Here is a 16,530-nt window from a genome sequence, read left to right as displayed (position 1 = left end):
GATTTATTGCAAGGCAGGGAAGGGATAGAGGGGAACCCACGAATTAAGAGACTTAAAAGATAAATATATATATATATATTTTTTGCATGTGCAAGACTAAACCACAGTGTCTAGAGATTCAAACGTCCATGATAAACTATTCAGAAATGCCAGGCAGTGACTATCACACAAGTCACAACAGTGGTTCCTTTGCGGAGCGAGGAGGCACTGTGATTGGGATGCAGCCTGTTGGAGGGGCTTCTGGGGTCGCTGGTGACATGCTCTTTGTTGACCTGGGTGGGGGTTAAAATGATGTTTGCCTTCCAGCTGAGTTTCTCACACTCAGCGCTATCAACATTCAGGCCAGATGATTCTTGGTTGTGGGAGAATACCCCGTACATTGCGGGATGTTTAGCAACATCCCTGGCCTCCACCCACTAGAGACCAAGGACAGCCCTTCCCCCCACTCCATCCTGACAATCAACATGTCTCCAGTTATTGCTGAATATCTCCCAAGGGACAAAATCGCCCCTGGTTGAGAACTGCCCCTTAGGATCTCCTTAAGTTATACATTTATTTTTATGTGGTTTCTTGGATCTAACTCTGTGTGTGTGTGCATTTTTAAATTTTTTTAATTTAATTTTTATTACATATTATAGTCAATTTACAATGTTGTGTTAGTTTCAGGTATACAGCAAAGTGATTCAGTTATACATATACATGTATCCATTCTTTTTCAGATTCTTTTCCCATATAGTTTATTACAGAATATTGAGTAGCATTCCCTGTGCTATACAGGGTAGGTCCTTGTTGCTTATCTATTTTATACATAGTAGTGTGTATATGTTAATCTCAAACTCCTAATTTATCCCTTCCCCCCCACCTTTCCCATTTGGTAACCATAAGTTTGTTTTTGAAGACTGTGAGTCTGTTTCTGTTGTTGTTGTTGTTTTAATATTTATTTATTTATTTGGCTGAGCCTGGTCTTTAGTTGTGGCACACAGAATCTTCGTTGCCGCCTGCAGGATCGTCATTGAGGACTGTGGGATTTTTTTTCTTTTTTTAAATTGCGGCATGTGGGAACTTTTAGTTGTCATGTGTGGGATCTAGTTCCCTGACCAGGGATCAAACCCGGGCCCCCTGCATTGGGAGCGTGGAGTCTTGACTGCTGGACCAACAGGGAAGTCCCTGTTTCTGTTTTGTAATGCATTTTATTTCATTTAAAAAAATTTTTTTTAATTCCACTATAGTTTTTATGGGGGAAACTTGACAGGATTCTACAGTTTATTGGGAAGAAAAAGAAAAAGACAGTGAAAATAGCCCAGGAATTGTGCAAAAAGTGGAGTATCAGATATTAAAATATATTCTAAAGCTACTGTAGTTAAAACAGAGCGGCACTGGGACAAATAGAGAGATGAATCTTTGGAATAAAGTAACTTGCCTCCAATGGGCCCCATTTTATCAGATAAAGTCTGAGCTGCTTCAGACACACCCTTCTGCCTGTCCCTCCAGCTCCCCTCCCACCAACATCTTGACTTGGTCAAAGTTCACCATATCTTCCTTTGCATGTGCATTTTCTCCTGTCTGGAGTACGTTTCCTTAAGTGTCATCCCTACAGGCTGTCTCCCCAGATCCTCTACGACAATGATGTGTCCCCTTTTCTCTTTCCATAGACTCCAGCTCCCATCCCTGTTACTCCCTGACCATAAACCATAGCTTGAAAATCTGTCTCCTCCTCTCAGCTTTGAGGCCCAGGATGGCAGGGATTATGTTCCCCTCAAGGACCTGCACAGTGCCTGGAACACCGTAGGTGCTCAATAAATGCTAAATTAATAGGGGAAAAATCTGTAGATTCACTTTCGATCATAATATTTTCCAAATGGGTTAAAGAGTTCAATGTAATTTCAAATCATTCTTTAAACAAACATTTTAAAAAAATTTTATTGAGGTAGGACTTCCCTGGTGGTTAAGAATCCGCCTGCCAATGCAGGGGACACGGGTTCGAGCCCTGGTCCCGGAAGATCCCACATGCCATGGAGCAACAAAGCCCGTGCGCCACAACTACTGAGCCTGCGCTCTAGAGCCCGCGTGCCGCAACTACTAAAGCCCGCACGCCTAGAGCCCGTGCTCCGCAACAAGAGAAGCCACCGCAATGAGAAGCCGGTGCACTGCGATGAAGAGTAGCCCCCACTTGCCGCAGCTAGAGAAAGCTCGCGTACAGCAACAAAGATCCAACACAGCCAAAAATAAATAACTAAATTTATTTTTTAAAAAATTTATTGAGGTATAGTTGATTTACAATGTTGTGTTAATTTCTGCTGCACGGCAAAGTGATTCATATATATATATATATATATATTCTTTTTCATATTCTTTTCCATTATGGTTTATCACAGGATATTGAAATAGTTCCCTGTGCTATATAGTACAACCTTGTTGTTTACCCATTCTATATATAATAGTTTGCACCTGCTAATCCCAAACTCCCAATCCTTCCCTCCCCCACCCCTCCTCCCCCTTGGCAACCACAAGTCTGCTCTCTATGTCTGTGAGTCTGTTTCTTCAACAAACATTTATTAAGTACCTACTGTGTGCTTGGGGCACTGGATGAAACAGTGTCCAAAATCAATCAGTTCCCTGTCCTTATGGGGAGACAGATGGCAAACAAAGAAACAAATAAATAATAGATTTTTTTCAGATATTGAAAGTATATAGCTATTAGATTCATAAAACAGAGTGACTGGAAAGATGGTGACTGGAGAAGGTCCACGTTAGGCCTTTAGGGGACTGGAACACACAGGTTGAGCCCCCAAAGGTAGGAGAAGGTGGCCAAGTGAACAGGTGCAGGGAAGAACAGTTCAGGAAGATTGAGCAGCATGCGCAAAGGCGCTGCGGTGGGAAGGATCCAGGGTCCAGGTCCCTCACCCAGACACTGGGACAGGAGCGTCAGCTTCCACCCAAGGTATCTTCCAAATACACGAATCCCACCGGGTAACTGTCCTGCTTAGAGTGTTCCCGAGGCTCCCTGTCCCCTGTGGATCATATCGAAGCCCTTTAGCCCTGAGCTGGGCACCACTCGGCCTCTGCTCTCCCCACTACGGACCCGAACGCCCTCAAGGGCAGTCACTCCAGGCCCCACCCCAAGCCACTGCCCACACCCTCAGCGCCGGGACAGGGCGGTCCACCCCGCCTCACCATTGGACAGTTTCGGAGAGCATGGAAGGCTGGTTGGCTAACGTGGCCGTCAGTTAGGGTCAAGGCCTTGATAACCGGTCCCCGAGCTTCGAGGGGGCGGGCTCGGGTGCGGGCGCGGCTGCGGCTGCGGCTTCAGGTAAAGCGCCAGCTTTCGGGGCACCGATGGGGTCCTGGGGGGATCAGGGTACGCAGCGGGACGGGGCGCTGCGCTTCTAGCCCCTTTGCGGGCTCAGCGCGCTGCGACGGGGCGGGCGCTGTGTCCTCTGGCTGGGACCCCTCCCACACTGGGAGTCCCGGGTGGGCGGCGAGCAGAGTCGGGGGGCTCTGGATTCTTGAGGTCTCCTACTTCCCGCCCTTCAGGAGCGAAGTGGGGGGCTTTGTTCGCCCCCTGGCGCCGCAACCGACTTCGGGATGCTTTCACAGAGTCGCTCCTGGACAGCTTGGGGACCCGGGTCCATTCCCTCGCGCTGGACCTGAGTGTGTGTGTGTGTGTGTGTGTGATGGGGGGTGATTCGGAAACGGTGTTGGGGGGAGGGACGGATGGCCCCCGGGCCGGCAGACAATGGACAACGGATGGAACCGCCCGGCGGCGTTTCCTGTAGGAAACTGCTCTGTCTCCGTGAGGCCGTCCTGAGGGGACACGGGGGTGGGGGGTGCTGACCTCAGGACCTCCCCCTCCCCCCATCATCAGCCTCCACTCCCACTTCAGGGGTCTGAGAGTCCCGCCCCAAAGTTAGGGGGTGCCACCACCCAGAGCCTCAGTCCGGGAAGACGCCCCCTCCCCAAGACCGGGATCTGCACTGCCCGCCTCGTATCCCACCCCTCAGGTTTTGTGAGCACAGCTCTGAGTCCCAAAATAGTCCCTGGGGCGGGAGTGGGGGCGTGTGGCGTCGGCTCTGACGGCCTAATAAGGGGGTCTCAGGCAGAGGATCCGGATCTAAGCTTGCCAGCTCGGGCAGGGAGCGGAGGAGAGGGGAGGGCAGTTGCACGCCTCCACTCCGGTGAGGCTGCAGCCCCTGGAGCCGCCACGGTTTGGGCCTGCTCTTCCCATTGGGGACACACGCAGGGGACAGGCAGGAGTGCAGGCTGGGAGGGCCGACCCCCTCTGGCTCTTTGCCCCTCCTGGGGAGGGGAGGGCTGTTTATAGAAAGCCGTCAAGTGGAGGGGTCAATGCAGAAACACTGGCAAAGCTGCAGGGTTCAAATCCTGCTTCTGCCCATGTCCGACTTTGGCTGGGCCACTTAATCCCTGTGTCTCAGTTTCTCCATCTGCACAATAGGGGGAAAGAATAACCTACCTCAAAGGGTTTACCTAGGATTTTTTTTTTGAGTTACCCATAAATTGCTTAGAATAGAGGCTAGCCCATAGTAAATGGCAAAAGTCATTGGCATATTTTTATTTACCATTCTTGGGGCATCCACCCATTTTTCAGGTCAGTCTCTGGGTCTGGCTGCTCCAGCTGGTTTGGGGCTTAGGAATGACTCACAGCTGTTTTTTTGAATTCCCAGGGTCTCAGATTTGGGTGTAACCAGGTCCCCGGAGTGGGGGGGCTGACCCCACGGAGTCACACGGCCAGCTGTGTGTGAGGCAAGCCCAGACCCCTAAGCCCCAGCCCAGGTTTTTTCCATGACCCAGCTCTTCCCTGGCAGTTTCCTGAAAACAAGTCCTGAGAGGCACTGGCTGTCCTCCGTGTTGCCCTGCTGGCCGGCCCCTTGCAGCCAGTGTGAGGGGACGGGAAACAGCTGCTTCAGGACTGGAAGTTCCCCGTCACTCTCCCTCCTTGGGGTGGGTTGGGGGAGGTGTCAGGAACCCAGGCTGGACAGAGTGGTGAGTGGGAGGGTTCTCCCAGCTGTGGAGCAGAATGAGTCCGGTAGACCAATGGGTGCTCAGTTGCTGGTGGGTATTAGGCACGCAGGTGGTCATCCGGAGTGCAAGAGACCAGAAGGGGTGACTGGGAAGGTTGCCAGGTGGTTAGCACAGATGGGCAGTAGGTCAGGAAGAGTACAGATCGGGTCTGGCAGGCACCTGCTGGTGGAGGACTGGGCAGACAAGAGGTCCCCGCCAGAAGATGAAAGCCCAGCCTGAGGGCATTTCCCATAGGCAATTGACTTTACTGCTTTATGCCTTCATATCCCCCATCTGGAAAAGGGGGAAGCATCCTACCTTGCAGGATTATACTTGTGGGGGGGGGGTTTACATTTAGTCAGGCCAGGCATAGAGTAGGCACTGGATACAAACTGCTTTCCCTTCCCTCAGGGTTTTTCACGTGAGCTCTTCAAAGCCCCATCTTTCCTGCCCTATACCCTCTGAATCAAATTTCTGGACTCAATATTTGTCCTTGTTAAATATCACATTATTAGATGTGGCCCAATCTCCCCAGTTTCTTAGCGCCTCCATCACATCACCTGAAGTGTCTGTATCCCTTTAGCCCTAAGCATAGCCACAGCTCCGAGTTTTTTGTTTGTTTGTTTTTGTTTTGTTTTCTTGTTTTTGGCCTCAACACATGGCACGGCTTGTGGGATCTTAGTTCCCTGACCAGGGATTGTACCCGGGCCCTCAGCGGTGAAAGCACCGAATCCTAACCACTGGACGACCAGGGAATTCCCTAGCCACAGCTCTGACAACCTGGGTGCTTGTGGTTCCACTACAATCTCTTACAAGCCAAGGGCAGAGCCCTGTGGCACTCCAGTAGAGACATCCCAGGAAGACTGGTATCCATTGATTTGCATCCTTGGTGCACCTGGCCCACAGCTCTCCATCATTCCTAAAGGATCTCACAAGTGACCCTGGTATAAATTCAGATGTACGTGAGCCCTCGAAGGGCTTCCAGCCTTCGCCTTCCTCTTCTGAATGTTCACACTCCACCCCTTTGAGCATCAATTTCTTTCTTTCTTTTTTTTTTTTTGGTACGCGGGCCTCTCACTGTTGTGGCCTCTCCCACTGCGGAGCACAGGCTCCGGACGTGCAGGCTCAGCGGCCATGGCTCACGGGCCCAGCCGCTCCGCGGCATGTGGGATCTTCCCAGACCGGGGCACGAACCCGCGTCCCCTGCATCGGCAGGCGGACTCTCAACCACTGCGCCACCAGGGAAGCCCTCAATTTCTAATTTTCCCCAGGGACCGAAGAAAACTCAGCAGGTCTGGAATGCACCTCACTCTGCCCCCGCCCCGGCTGCTCTCGTTCTCTTGATCATCATCCTCTTTTTCTTTTTTTTTTTTTTTTTTTGCCACGCCATGTGGCATGCAGGATCCTAGTTCCCCAACCAGGGATCGAACCCTTGCCCTTGCCATGGAAGCACGGATTCCTAACCACTGGACCACCAGGGAGTTCCCCTCTCTTCTCCTTTTGATGCCCTTCCTGCCTCCTCCTGCCCAGCAGGCTGAGGCCTGGCATGTGAGGGTCCCCACAGTCATTCATTCCAAACTTTCTTTTTTTATATATAAATTTATTTATTTAATTTATTTATCTTTGGCTGCGTTGGGTCTTCATTGCTGCACGCGAGCTCTCTCTAGTTGCGGTGAGCGGGGGCTACTCTTCATTGCGGTGTGCGGGCTTCTCATTGCGGTGGCTTCTCTTGTTTCAGAGCACGGGCTCTAGGCGCACAGGCTTCAGTAGTTGTGGCACAAGGGCTCAGTAGTTGTGGCTCATGGGGTCTAGAGCACAGGCTCAGTAGCTGTGGTGCACGGGCTTAATTGCTTCGCGGCATGTGGGATCTTCCTGGACCAGTGCTCGAACCTGTGTCCTCTGCATTGGCAGGCGGATTCTTAACCACTGCGCCACCAGGGAAGTCCCCATTCCAAACTTTCAAGGCCACTTGAGGGAGGAGGGAGGAGAGGGCCTGTGTGTGGGGGTGTTGGGGTGGTGGTGGAGAGGACCTATTGGGTCTGTTTACTCACTCAGAGTCCGGACTGACCCCAGAGGCACAGCCAGAGGGACAGGGCCCAGCCCCACTCTCACCCCCTCTGGGGGCTACTCCAGGAAACATGGCCAAGTTTGCCCTGAATCAGAACCTGCCTGGTAAGTGTGCAAAATGGGCTTTACATGTGTACAGATCCACACTTGGCACCCAGATGCAGACACAGCCCTGCAGCTCCCTCCTTTGCAGAGTGGCCAGAGGGCCCTTTATAAAGGTGGATAATATCATGGCTTAAAATCTGCCTCTGGTGCCCTGTCACAGGTGGAATAAAACTCCATCTCCTCACGGTGGCCCAGAAGGTTCCCCACAATCTGGTCCGAGCCCACCTCTTCTACTCCTCTACCCCCTCCCTTCCTTCACTCTGCTCTGCACATCCTCACCTCCACCGGCTCTTACTCAGGCCCACCCTGGTCATTCCACCCCAGGGCCTCTGCATGGGCTGTTTTCTTTTAGGAACCTCCTGTCTCAGCTGCTTCCTCTCCCTCATTCAGGGCTCAGCTTGTAAGTCCCCTCCTCAGGAAATCTGCCCTGACAGCCAGAGCCCACGTCTGTCAGTTATTCTCTGTTTCATCTTGGAATTATTATTATTGCCCTAAGCACCATTTGGAACGATTGTGTTTATCTGTCTCCTATAAGAGGGCAGGGATGCTTGTCTTGTTCACTGCTATGTCCGCAGCACCTAGAAAAGTGGTACATAGTAGGTGCTCAATTAACGCGTGAACCCTCGACTTTTTGGGAGCAGAGAGGCGTTTAAGCCTTGGGTGTGCAATCCAGGTGTGCAGGGTTTGGTGCAGGTGGAGTCGTGCAGGCGTGTCGTGGGGCAGTGGGGACGCGTTCTCCGGGTCTCTCCGGCTTAACGCCCCTCCACGCCCCTGTCATGCCCACAGACCTGGGCGGCCCTCGCCTGTGCCCCAGCGTGACTGGGGGAGCTCGCAGCCCGAGTTCGCCCTACTCGGTGGAGACGCCCTATGGCTTCCACCTGGACCTGGACTTCCTCAAGTACGTGGAGGAGCTGGAGCGCGGCCCCGCCGCCCGCCGCGCCCCGGGCCCCCAGCCCGCGCGCCGCCCCCGCGCGCCACGGGCCGGCCTCGCAGGCGCGCGCAGCCCAGGCGCCTGGACATCCTGCGAGTCCCTGGCCAGCGACGATGGCGGAGCACCGGGCGCTCTTTCCCCGGGCGCACCGTCGGGGCTCATGCTGCTGCCGCTATCGCCGCGCGCACCCGTGCGCAATCCGCGCGTCGAGCACACGCTCCTGGAGACCAGCCGGCGGTTGGAGCTAGCGCAGGCGCACGAGTGCGTGCCCAGCCCCGGCCGCACGATCCCGCGCAGCCCGCGCGGGTCCGGCCACAGCAGTCCCGCCCCCAACCCGGCCCTGGCCTCGCCCGGCCCCGCGCAACTGCAGCTGGTGCGCGAGCAGATGGCAGCGGCGCTGAGGCGCCTGCGCGAGCTCGAGGAGCAGGCGCGCGCGCTGCCCGAGCTGCAGGAGCAGGTGCGCGCGCTGCGCGCCGAGAAGGCGCGGTTGCTTGCCGGGCGCCGGCAGCCCGAGCCCGACCGGGAGGCCGAGGCGCGCCCGGACAAGCTTGCTCAGCTGCGGCGGCTCACCGAGCGCCTGGCCACCTCTGAGCGCGGCGTTCGCGCCAGGGCCAGCCCCGGGGCTGATGGCCCCGACGGGTCGGCTTCTAGCCTCAGTGAGGGTGCGCTGCAGGTCCTCGATGGGGCGCCCCAGACGCGGGATACAGGCACCCAGACCGTGCCGGAGACTCAAGAGGCGGGAGCCCAGGCGTTGCCGGAGACCCAGGAGGCCGGCGTGGGGGCAGCTCCCGAGACCCTCGAGGCGGAAGTGTGGGTGACGGAGGCTCTGCTGGGGCTGCCCGCGGCCGCCGAGCGCGAGCTGGAGCTGCTTCGCGCCAGCCTGGAGCATCAGCGCGGGGTGAGCGAGCTCCTGCGGGGTCGCATGTGCGAGCTGGAGGAGGCCCGCGAGGCTGCCGAGGCCGAGGAGGCACAGGCAGCGGTGGCGGCCCAGCCCCAGCCGTGCGAGGCTGCCACCCAGACCCCGTGGGGTTGTGCCGAGAGGGCCACGCAGACCGAGCCCGCTGTGGAGGCCCCTGCCCCGACGCAGGAGAACCTGCCCGGACCCATGGATGGGGACAGGGCAGTGGCACCCGCGGGTGAGTCCCGTCCCCGTCCCTCGCTGAGCCCTGGTTTGCTGGCCACCGAATTCTAACTCACTGTCTTCATCTGATCTCCGCCAGGCACTCTCAAATCCATTATGAAGAGGAGAGACGGTACACCTGGCGCCCAACCCAGCCCCGGACCCAAGAGCCTGCAGTTTGTTGGGGTCCTCAACGGAGAGTGAGCACTTTCCCTCTCCCCATGGCAGCATCTTCTGGGACTGGAATGGGGTTTGAATCCCAGCTCTGCCCCTCGCTCGCGGCGTGGTCTTGGCAAGCCTCAGTGTCCTCATCTGTAAGATGGGAACAGCCACTCCCACCTCGCAGGACTCCAGCATGAGCCCCCAGGGGAGGCTCAGCAGATGCCTCTCACCCTGCCTCCAGGTACGAGAGCTCATCCAGCGAGGGCGACAGCGACAGCGAGGACGGCGCTGCCGAGCTCCCGAGGAGCAGTTCGTCGGGCTCAGGAGACGACAGCGGCGGGGGATCCGACTCCGGGACCCATGGCCCTCCCAGCGGCGGGGAGGCCCGGGACCCCGAGCCGGAGGCAGAGCCAGAGCCTCAGCCGGCCGCGCAGGGGAGGTGAGCAGCGCCGCGGACACGTAATAGGAACGGCTGCTTTCTTTCCCGTCTCCCCACTCCCCATCCCAACCCCTCCTTAGCCTCTCCCTGTCTGCGTCTCCTCGGCAGTAGGTGCGAGCTGAGCCCGCGTTTGAGGGAGGCGTGCGCAGCGCTGCAACGGCAGCTGAGCCGGCCCCGCGGAGTCGCCCGCGACAGTGTGAGTGCGGGGAGAGGCCTTCGCAGGAGTCATAGGCCCGCCAGGGACCTCCTCTGACGCCTACCTAGGGAAGAGCATCGGGGTCTTTAGAGTTAGGAGGGTCCCAAGTTCCGTCACCTCGCGCCAGGGCCCTGCACGGATCCCAAGCTCTCCAAAGGGCTCTTCGCCCCAGGACAGGGCTGATCTTTCCCTGATTTCCTAAAAGGGGTCCGCCCCAAGCCCCAGCCCCACTCCCGGACTCCCCAAAGACAAGCGCTCACCGCCTTCCGCCACTTCAGCTTCTTCCCCAGGCTCTTCCTCAGAAGGGGAGCATCCCAGCCCCCTCGAGCCGGATACCCACACTAACTGCACTCCCTCCTCGAAAGGGGTGTGGCCCTAGGAGTGACCATCCTCCCCTGCCTGGGTTCCCAGTCCCGCCCCCACACCCTCCCTGCCACCCCTTCCTGGACCCTCGCCGAAGTCTTTCCCCCGTCCTGGCAGGGCGCGGCGCGCCTGGTGGCCCAGGAGTGGTTTCGAGTGTCGAGCCAGCGGCGCTCTCAAGCGGAGCCCGTGGCCGGGGTGCTGGGCGCGGTGGTGCGCCTGGGACGTGAGCTGCTGGAACACGTGGTGAACCTGACGGATGGCAACGGGAACACAGCCCTGCACTACAGCGTGTCCCATGGGAACCTGGCCATCGCGAGCTTGCTGCTGGATACAGGTTAGCATTGAGGAGGGGTGGGGAGGGCACCAGGGAATAGGGAGCCAGGGAAGGGAGAATCTGGGCAGGTCCTGGCTGGGAGGACCTAGAGAAGGATGCAGAGAAGGGCTGGCCAGGCAGAGGGCACCACTGGCCCTTCTCTGGAGGTTACATGACCCGTTGTGGATAGATTGACCTCTCTGAGCTGTGAGCTCTGCCCTGACCTGCCTCTCACTTTGCAGGAGGAGGGTATTCTGGGCTTTGGGATTGGGTAGACCTAAATGTAGAGAAATTACTTCATTTCACCAGCTTTAGCTTCCTCCTTTGTGAAACGGGGGATGCAGCGCCTCCCTCCCTGGGCAATTGTGATAACACACACGTAGAACAGCACGAGGCACGCAGGTCAGTCAATGGTCCCCCTGCCTTCTGTCCCTGAATCTCCAGCCTTGGCGTTCACCTTGTTCCTGAGCCCCAGTATCCATCCACTGCCTCTTCAGCCTCCAGGGGAGGTACTGACTGGTCAGGGCTGTGACTGCCTCCCGGGCTGGGACACTGGGCCTGCAGTCCTCCACCACCAGGTCCTGCGTTGGCCCCATCTCACACACATTTCTATCATCTGTCTCAACGTTTCCCCCTCTGGAGCAGAGAGACACACATCCAGGTGTTGCTGAGTCCACAGACATATATTGAGAGCCTTCCAGGCACCAGTGCAGTGCCAGGATGGGGGTGGGCCACCCCCATGGGACTCACAGCAGAGGGGACAGTGGACAGTAGACAAACTGATTGCCCACCAAGAGCTCTCCTGGGTGTCCTCCTTCAGGTCCAGTATCCTCTGGGGCCTGCCCTGCCTCTCCTTCTCACTGCAGGCTGAGGCAGGTCCTGCTGTCCCATCCTGCATGCCACCCCCTAAATACACAGATCCATCCCATTTCTGCAGGTCTTGGTGACCGGGGGGAAGGGCACAGCTACTCTGGGCTGGACAAGGAGCTGGGGCTTGGGAGGAAGGGACAATGCATGAATTCAAAAGGTATTTTCTGGGACTTCCCCGGCGGTCCAGTGGTTAAGACTCCACACTTCCAATGCAGGGGGTGTGGGTTCGATCCCTGGTCAGGGAACTAAGATCCCACATGCTGCGCATCGCGGCCAAAAAAAAAAAAAAAAAAAAGGTATTTCCTGGGCAGCTCCTGTCTTAAAGGGGGCTGAGGACTGGGGTTATGGAGGGTGGCAAGGCAGTCATCTTGGTTGCAAGGCCCGAGGCTCCTTGGATCCTCTTATTTCCTGCATTTGAAACCCCCCCCTTCAGCTCCAACTTTCCAGACCTTGCCGTGGGCCTTCTGGTTCTCACATGAGTCAGCCCCTCTGGCCCTCCCCTCCCCCAGGACCCAGAGCCCACAGTGCACCCTTCACGCGGGGGCTGTTTCCTCTCATCTCCCTGGAATGAAGGGCCTGGACATGGCTGTGTCCTCCTTGTTCTTTATCTCCACTTCCAGACCGTTTCCCCTTCCTCCTTTAGTCCCATCTTGGAGCCTCTAATTGATCAGACCACTACTCCCTCCGCCCCTTCTGACTTCTCCCTCTCACCTCGTCACTCTTCATTTCTTGAATCTTAGCTCCTGGCTGGTTCTCCTCCTCTCCAGCCTAATCCTCACCAATATCAGTTTCCTGATGGATGACCCCTCCCACTTCCTGGCTTCTCAGTTCCTTTTTTTTTTTTTTTTTTTTTTCTGGCTATGCCACAAGGCATGTGGGATCTTAGTTCCCCGACCAGGGATCGAACCTGCACCCCCTGCAGTGGAAGCGTGGAGTTTTAACCCCTGGACCGCCAGGGAAGTCCCTTCGCAGTTCCTTGACCTACTCCTCTCCCTTCACCCTGACATCAGCCTTACACTTGTAAGGTCACCACGACACCTTGATGTCATCAGTAACTATGCCCCCTCCATAATCTCACTTCCTAGCATTCTCTCCTGAACTCTCACCGTCCAACATCTCAGCTCACTGTCTCCTGTTGCCCAACTCCCACAGTCCTTGAACCTCATGGGACCAGTATCCATTGCTCCCACCACATTTCACTGTTCTGTCTCCTTGCCTCCTGGCCTATCATTAACTACTCCTTTAGGTACCCTTTCAAACCCATCCCCATACCCCTCCCTCACCTCACCCTACTTGCCTGGCAGACCCCAGTGGGGCACACAGTAGACCCTCAAGTGTTTGTTGAATGAATGAATAAGCTTTCATGAGCAGGGGCTCTGGGTGTGTGTGTGTGGGGAGCGGAGATAATTATCAATTTTACTCGATAATTATCAAGTAAACATAATTTCCAATAGGGGTAAGGGCCATGACAAAATAAAACCAGGGGAGGGAATCAAGAAACAGTGTGATCCTTTAGCTTAGCAAGGCCTCAGGGAAGGGAAAGGGAGAGGGAAAATAGGTGGGTTCCCTGGCTAACTGCAGAGACCCCACTTTGGTTATTTCTCTGAGCCCCCTTCTGCGCCCAACACCCTCCACCAGGGTCACAGAAGCTTGTGGATGGAATGGACACCTAGAGAGTATGCCACACAACTAGGGAACGCCCTTAATCCTGACTTAGCCCTTTTACTCCCCAGCCGGTTGTCTCAGATCCCCTCTCACTAGGGCACCCTCTCCATGACCCTGATCCACTCCTTTCCCCAAACCTCTCCCACCCATTCATCTCTGCAGACTGTCCCTAGACTTGTGGAGCTTTCAGAATGGTGGGGTACACGAGCGGTAAACATTCTGGGGAATGAGGTCCAGAAGTAGGTGCTGTGCTGTGAGGAAGAGGGCCAGGATGGTAACAGAACTGACCCCAGAGGAAATGGAGCTGATGTCTGTGTTCAGTTCGGAAGGATGGGCAGCAGTACCAGGCTGTTAGTTTCCTAGGGCTGCTGTAAAAAAGTGCCACAAAGTACCACAACGTGGGTGGTTGAAAAGAGAAATTCATTTTCTTGCAGTTCAGGAGTCCAGAAGTCCAAAATCAAGGTGTTGGCAGGGCTGTTTCCTTCTTAAGGGCTCAGAGGGAGAATCTGTTCTGTGCCTTTCTCCAAGCTTCTGGTGGCTGCCAGCAACCCGCAGCGTTCCGCGGCTTAAGGCAGCTTGTCTTCTCAGCCTTCTGCATCACATAGCTCTTTGTCTTTGCTTCTTCCGAGGATACCAGTCATATGGAATTAGGGCCTACCATAATGACCTCATCTTAACTTGATTATGGTTTGCAAAGATCTTATTTCCAATTAAGGCCACATTCACAGGTACTGGGTGTTAGGAGTTCAACATATCTTTTGGTGGGGCAATGGCGGCGGGGGGGGGGGGACACAATTCAATCTGTAACATAGGCTTGTGGGAGAAAGGCCAACTCCAGAGGAAGGGACAGAAGTTGATAACAGAGCCTCGGAGGCGGTGGTGAACAACGGCCTGTATTCCAGGTGCAGTGGGGAGACACAGGAAGGCTCTAAATAGGTGATGGGGCCGAATTTCTTTTGATCTCTTTCTGGCTGCTGCATGGAAACTGGAGTGGACTTGGACACCAGGGGGGCCCGGCTGGCATTTCTCTGGGGGAGCAACAGTGGTGGCTTGGTGGGTAGTAGCTGTGAAAATAGAAACGTCCGTTTATCTTTCATTGAGCAGCTACTAGGTGGCAGGTATTACTCTAGGTACTGGGGGATACAGCAGCAGACAGAACGAAGCCCCCAACACAGTTTGAAATAGGAAGGTGAGGAAACTCTTCACTGAGGTGAGATGCGAGCAGAACCCTGAAGGTAAGGGAGGAGCCATGTGGATCTTGTGGGGAGAGCCTTGTAGGCAGAGGGAACAGGAAAATCACGCATGACCCTCAGTGACCAACCTGACTGAACAAATGAACCTGAGGCTTGGAGGGAGGCGAGTGGACTAGCGGGTGTCGGCTTCTTGGTGGACTGACCCCTCTTCTCTCTCCCAGGGGTCTGCAAGATTGACCACCAGAATCGAGCTGGCTACTCCGCCCTCATGCTGGCTGCACTCACCTCTGTGGGGCGAGAGGAGGACATGGCCGTGGTCCAGAGACTCTTCCGCATGGGCAGCGTTAATGCCAAGGCCAGCCAGGTGCGTAGATATCTCCTCCCTGGCTCGGAGTCCAGGGGTCTTTTCCACTTTTGGAGCCAAATGTCTGTGACCCCCCCCTCTTTCCCCCGGAGCCCACACCAGCCCTGTCCCCTTCTTTCCCATTCCCCAGACGGGACAGACAGCCCTCATGCTGGCCATCAGCCACGGCCGCCAGGACACGGTAGCAGCCCTGCTGGCGTGTGGGGCAGATGTGAACGTGCAGGATGCAGATGGGGCCACAGCGCTGATGTGCGCCAGCGAGTATGGGCGCCTGGACACTGTCCGGTTGCTCCTGGCCCAGCCAGGCTGTGACCCCGCCCTCCTGGACAACGTGAGCCACCATGGGGCTGGTGGGGTAGTCACACCTTGGTTCAGGGACCTGACTGTCCCTATCATCCCTCAGGAGGGCACCAGTGCCCTGGCCATTGCCCTGGAGGCTGAGCAGGATGAGGTGGCCGCCCTGCTGCATGCCCACCTGAGCTCAGGCCAGCCCAGTCCCCCGGTGAGTCCAGCCCCAGCCCCAGCCCTAAGAGACAGTTTCCCAGCTGCACAGCTCAAGGATCCCCAGTGAGCCCCAGAAAGGTGGCTTCTCTTCATGCACCCCAGGGTAGTACCAGGGGTGGGGAACCTGCGTCTGAATTCTCTGTGGCTGGGATTTGATGTTCAACCTGCAGAACACCCAAGGGCTAGACACACCTTCACTTTACAGGTCATGAACCTGAGGCCTCCAGAGGAGACATGCCATTAAGATCAGAGTAGAGCTGTCAGACCTAGGTCAGACCATGTCGTGTCAGGGGACTCCTGTTACTGCCCCCAGGCTCACAGCAAAGGAATAAGGGGCCCTTTAGGTCGAGGGGGCAGGGGAGGGGGGTGCAAGCTCCCCACAAGTCAGAGCTTCAGGGTTGGAGACAATGAGTTTGCCAGCAGCAGGCAGGAAGGGCTGGTTTGGGGGCAGAGGCTTATGTTCAAAAGGCAAGTGCCAGGCTGTTCTCAGCACTTCCATAATTAAACATCATCCTGGGAACTCCCTGGCAGACCAGTGGCTAGGACTCCACGCTTCCATTGCAGGGGGCACGGGTTCAATCCCTGGTCAGGGAACTAAGATCCCGCATGCCTCATAGCGTGACCAAATAACACAAAACGAAGCAAAACACCAACTCATGCTGTGAGCCTAGCCATCCCGCACTCTCCTGTAGAGATGGGGGAAAGGAGCCAGGGAGGCCAAGTGCCTCTTCCAGGTCACGTGGGACAGAGGCAGGATTCAAAGCCAGGTGCTCTGGCTCTGCTGTAAAAGGTGGGGTTCCTGCTTAGGCAAGCCCAGTGGACAGAGGCAAGACCTCCACTAGGCTAAGCAGCCCTGAGTCTAAGGGGGCTGAAAGCCAGTGTCGTGCCTACAGGAGACTGACAGCCCCCCTCAACCTCTCTCACCAGCTGCCCTCTGACCGCCCCACGGCCAAGCCTAGTGAAGGAGGCTGCAGTGACGGTGGAGAGGACCCCCCACCTCAGTGACTGGCCTGACACACTGGACCTGGATTGGGGGAGAGCTTTCCCTCGCCCACCTCAACCTCGGGGCACAGCAAGGGTCAGGGTCCACAGGGAGGGGCTCAGCTTGAACTCTGCAGGGTGAGGTGGGACCTGAGGCACTCTGGTCCACTCACTTCTCCAAACTTTTTCCTTAATAAAACATTCCTAACTCAGCTTGTCTTGTTTTGGAGATACACAC

General features: G+C 56.1%; 1 protein-coding gene across 4 annotated transcripts; it reads left to right on the top strand.

The window, feature by feature from the left end:
* Window positions 1–3,202: 3,202 nt before the first annotated feature.
* On the top strand, window positions 3,203–16,504 carry KANK3 (KN motif and ankyrin repeat domains 3). 4 transcript variants are annotated; one of them, XM_033400988.2, is made up of 11 exons: window positions 3,203–3,310; window positions 7,075–7,191; window positions 7,978–9,258; window positions 9,343–9,442; window positions 9,646–9,843; window positions 9,952–10,039; window positions 10,520–10,736; window positions 14,665–14,807; window positions 14,938–15,138; window positions 15,211–15,309; window positions 16,239–16,504. In XM_033400988.2, the coding sequence occupies exons 2-11, from the start codon at window positions 7,158–7,160 to the stop codon at window positions 16,314–16,316; spliced, it is 2,439 nt and encodes an 812-aa protein (XP_033256879.1). In that variant the 5' UTR covers window positions 3,203–3,310; window positions 7,075–7,157; the 3' UTR covers window positions 16,317–16,504. The 4 variants fall into 4 exon arrangements, with proteins under 4 accessions (XP_033256879.1, XP_049563305.1, XP_004277363.1 ...); XM_049707348.1 differs by lacking the exon at window positions 3,203–3,310 and adding an exon at window positions 4,312–6,567; XM_004277315.3 differs by lacking the exon at window positions 3,203–3,310 and having other exon boundaries at window positions 4,312–7,191; window positions 9,955–10,039.
* Window positions 16,505–16,530: the final 26 nt, after the last annotated feature.

This window comes from Orcinus orca, chromosome 3 (assembly GCF_937001465.1).
Source record: "Orcinus orca chromosome 3, mOrcOrc1.1, whole genome shotgun sequence".
NCBI lineage: Eukaryota > Metazoa > Chordata > Mammalia > Artiodactyla > Delphinidae > Orcinus > Orcinus orca.
This window is presented reverse-complemented; position numbering and strand designations above follow the sequence as displayed.

Coding starts and splice junctions, on each gene's coding strand:
- KANK3 (XM_033400988.2), top strand. CDS start 7,158: ATGGCCAAGTTTGCCCTGAATCAGAACCTGCCTG. Junction 9,844..9,951: donor CAGCCGGCCGCGCAGGGGAG/GTGAGCAGCGCC, acceptor TCTCCTCGGCAG/TAGGTGCGAGCTGAGCCCGC. Junction 10,737..14,664: donor GAGCTTGCTGCTGGATACAG/GTTAGCATTGAG, acceptor TCTCTCTCCCAG/GGGTCTGCAAGATTGACCAC.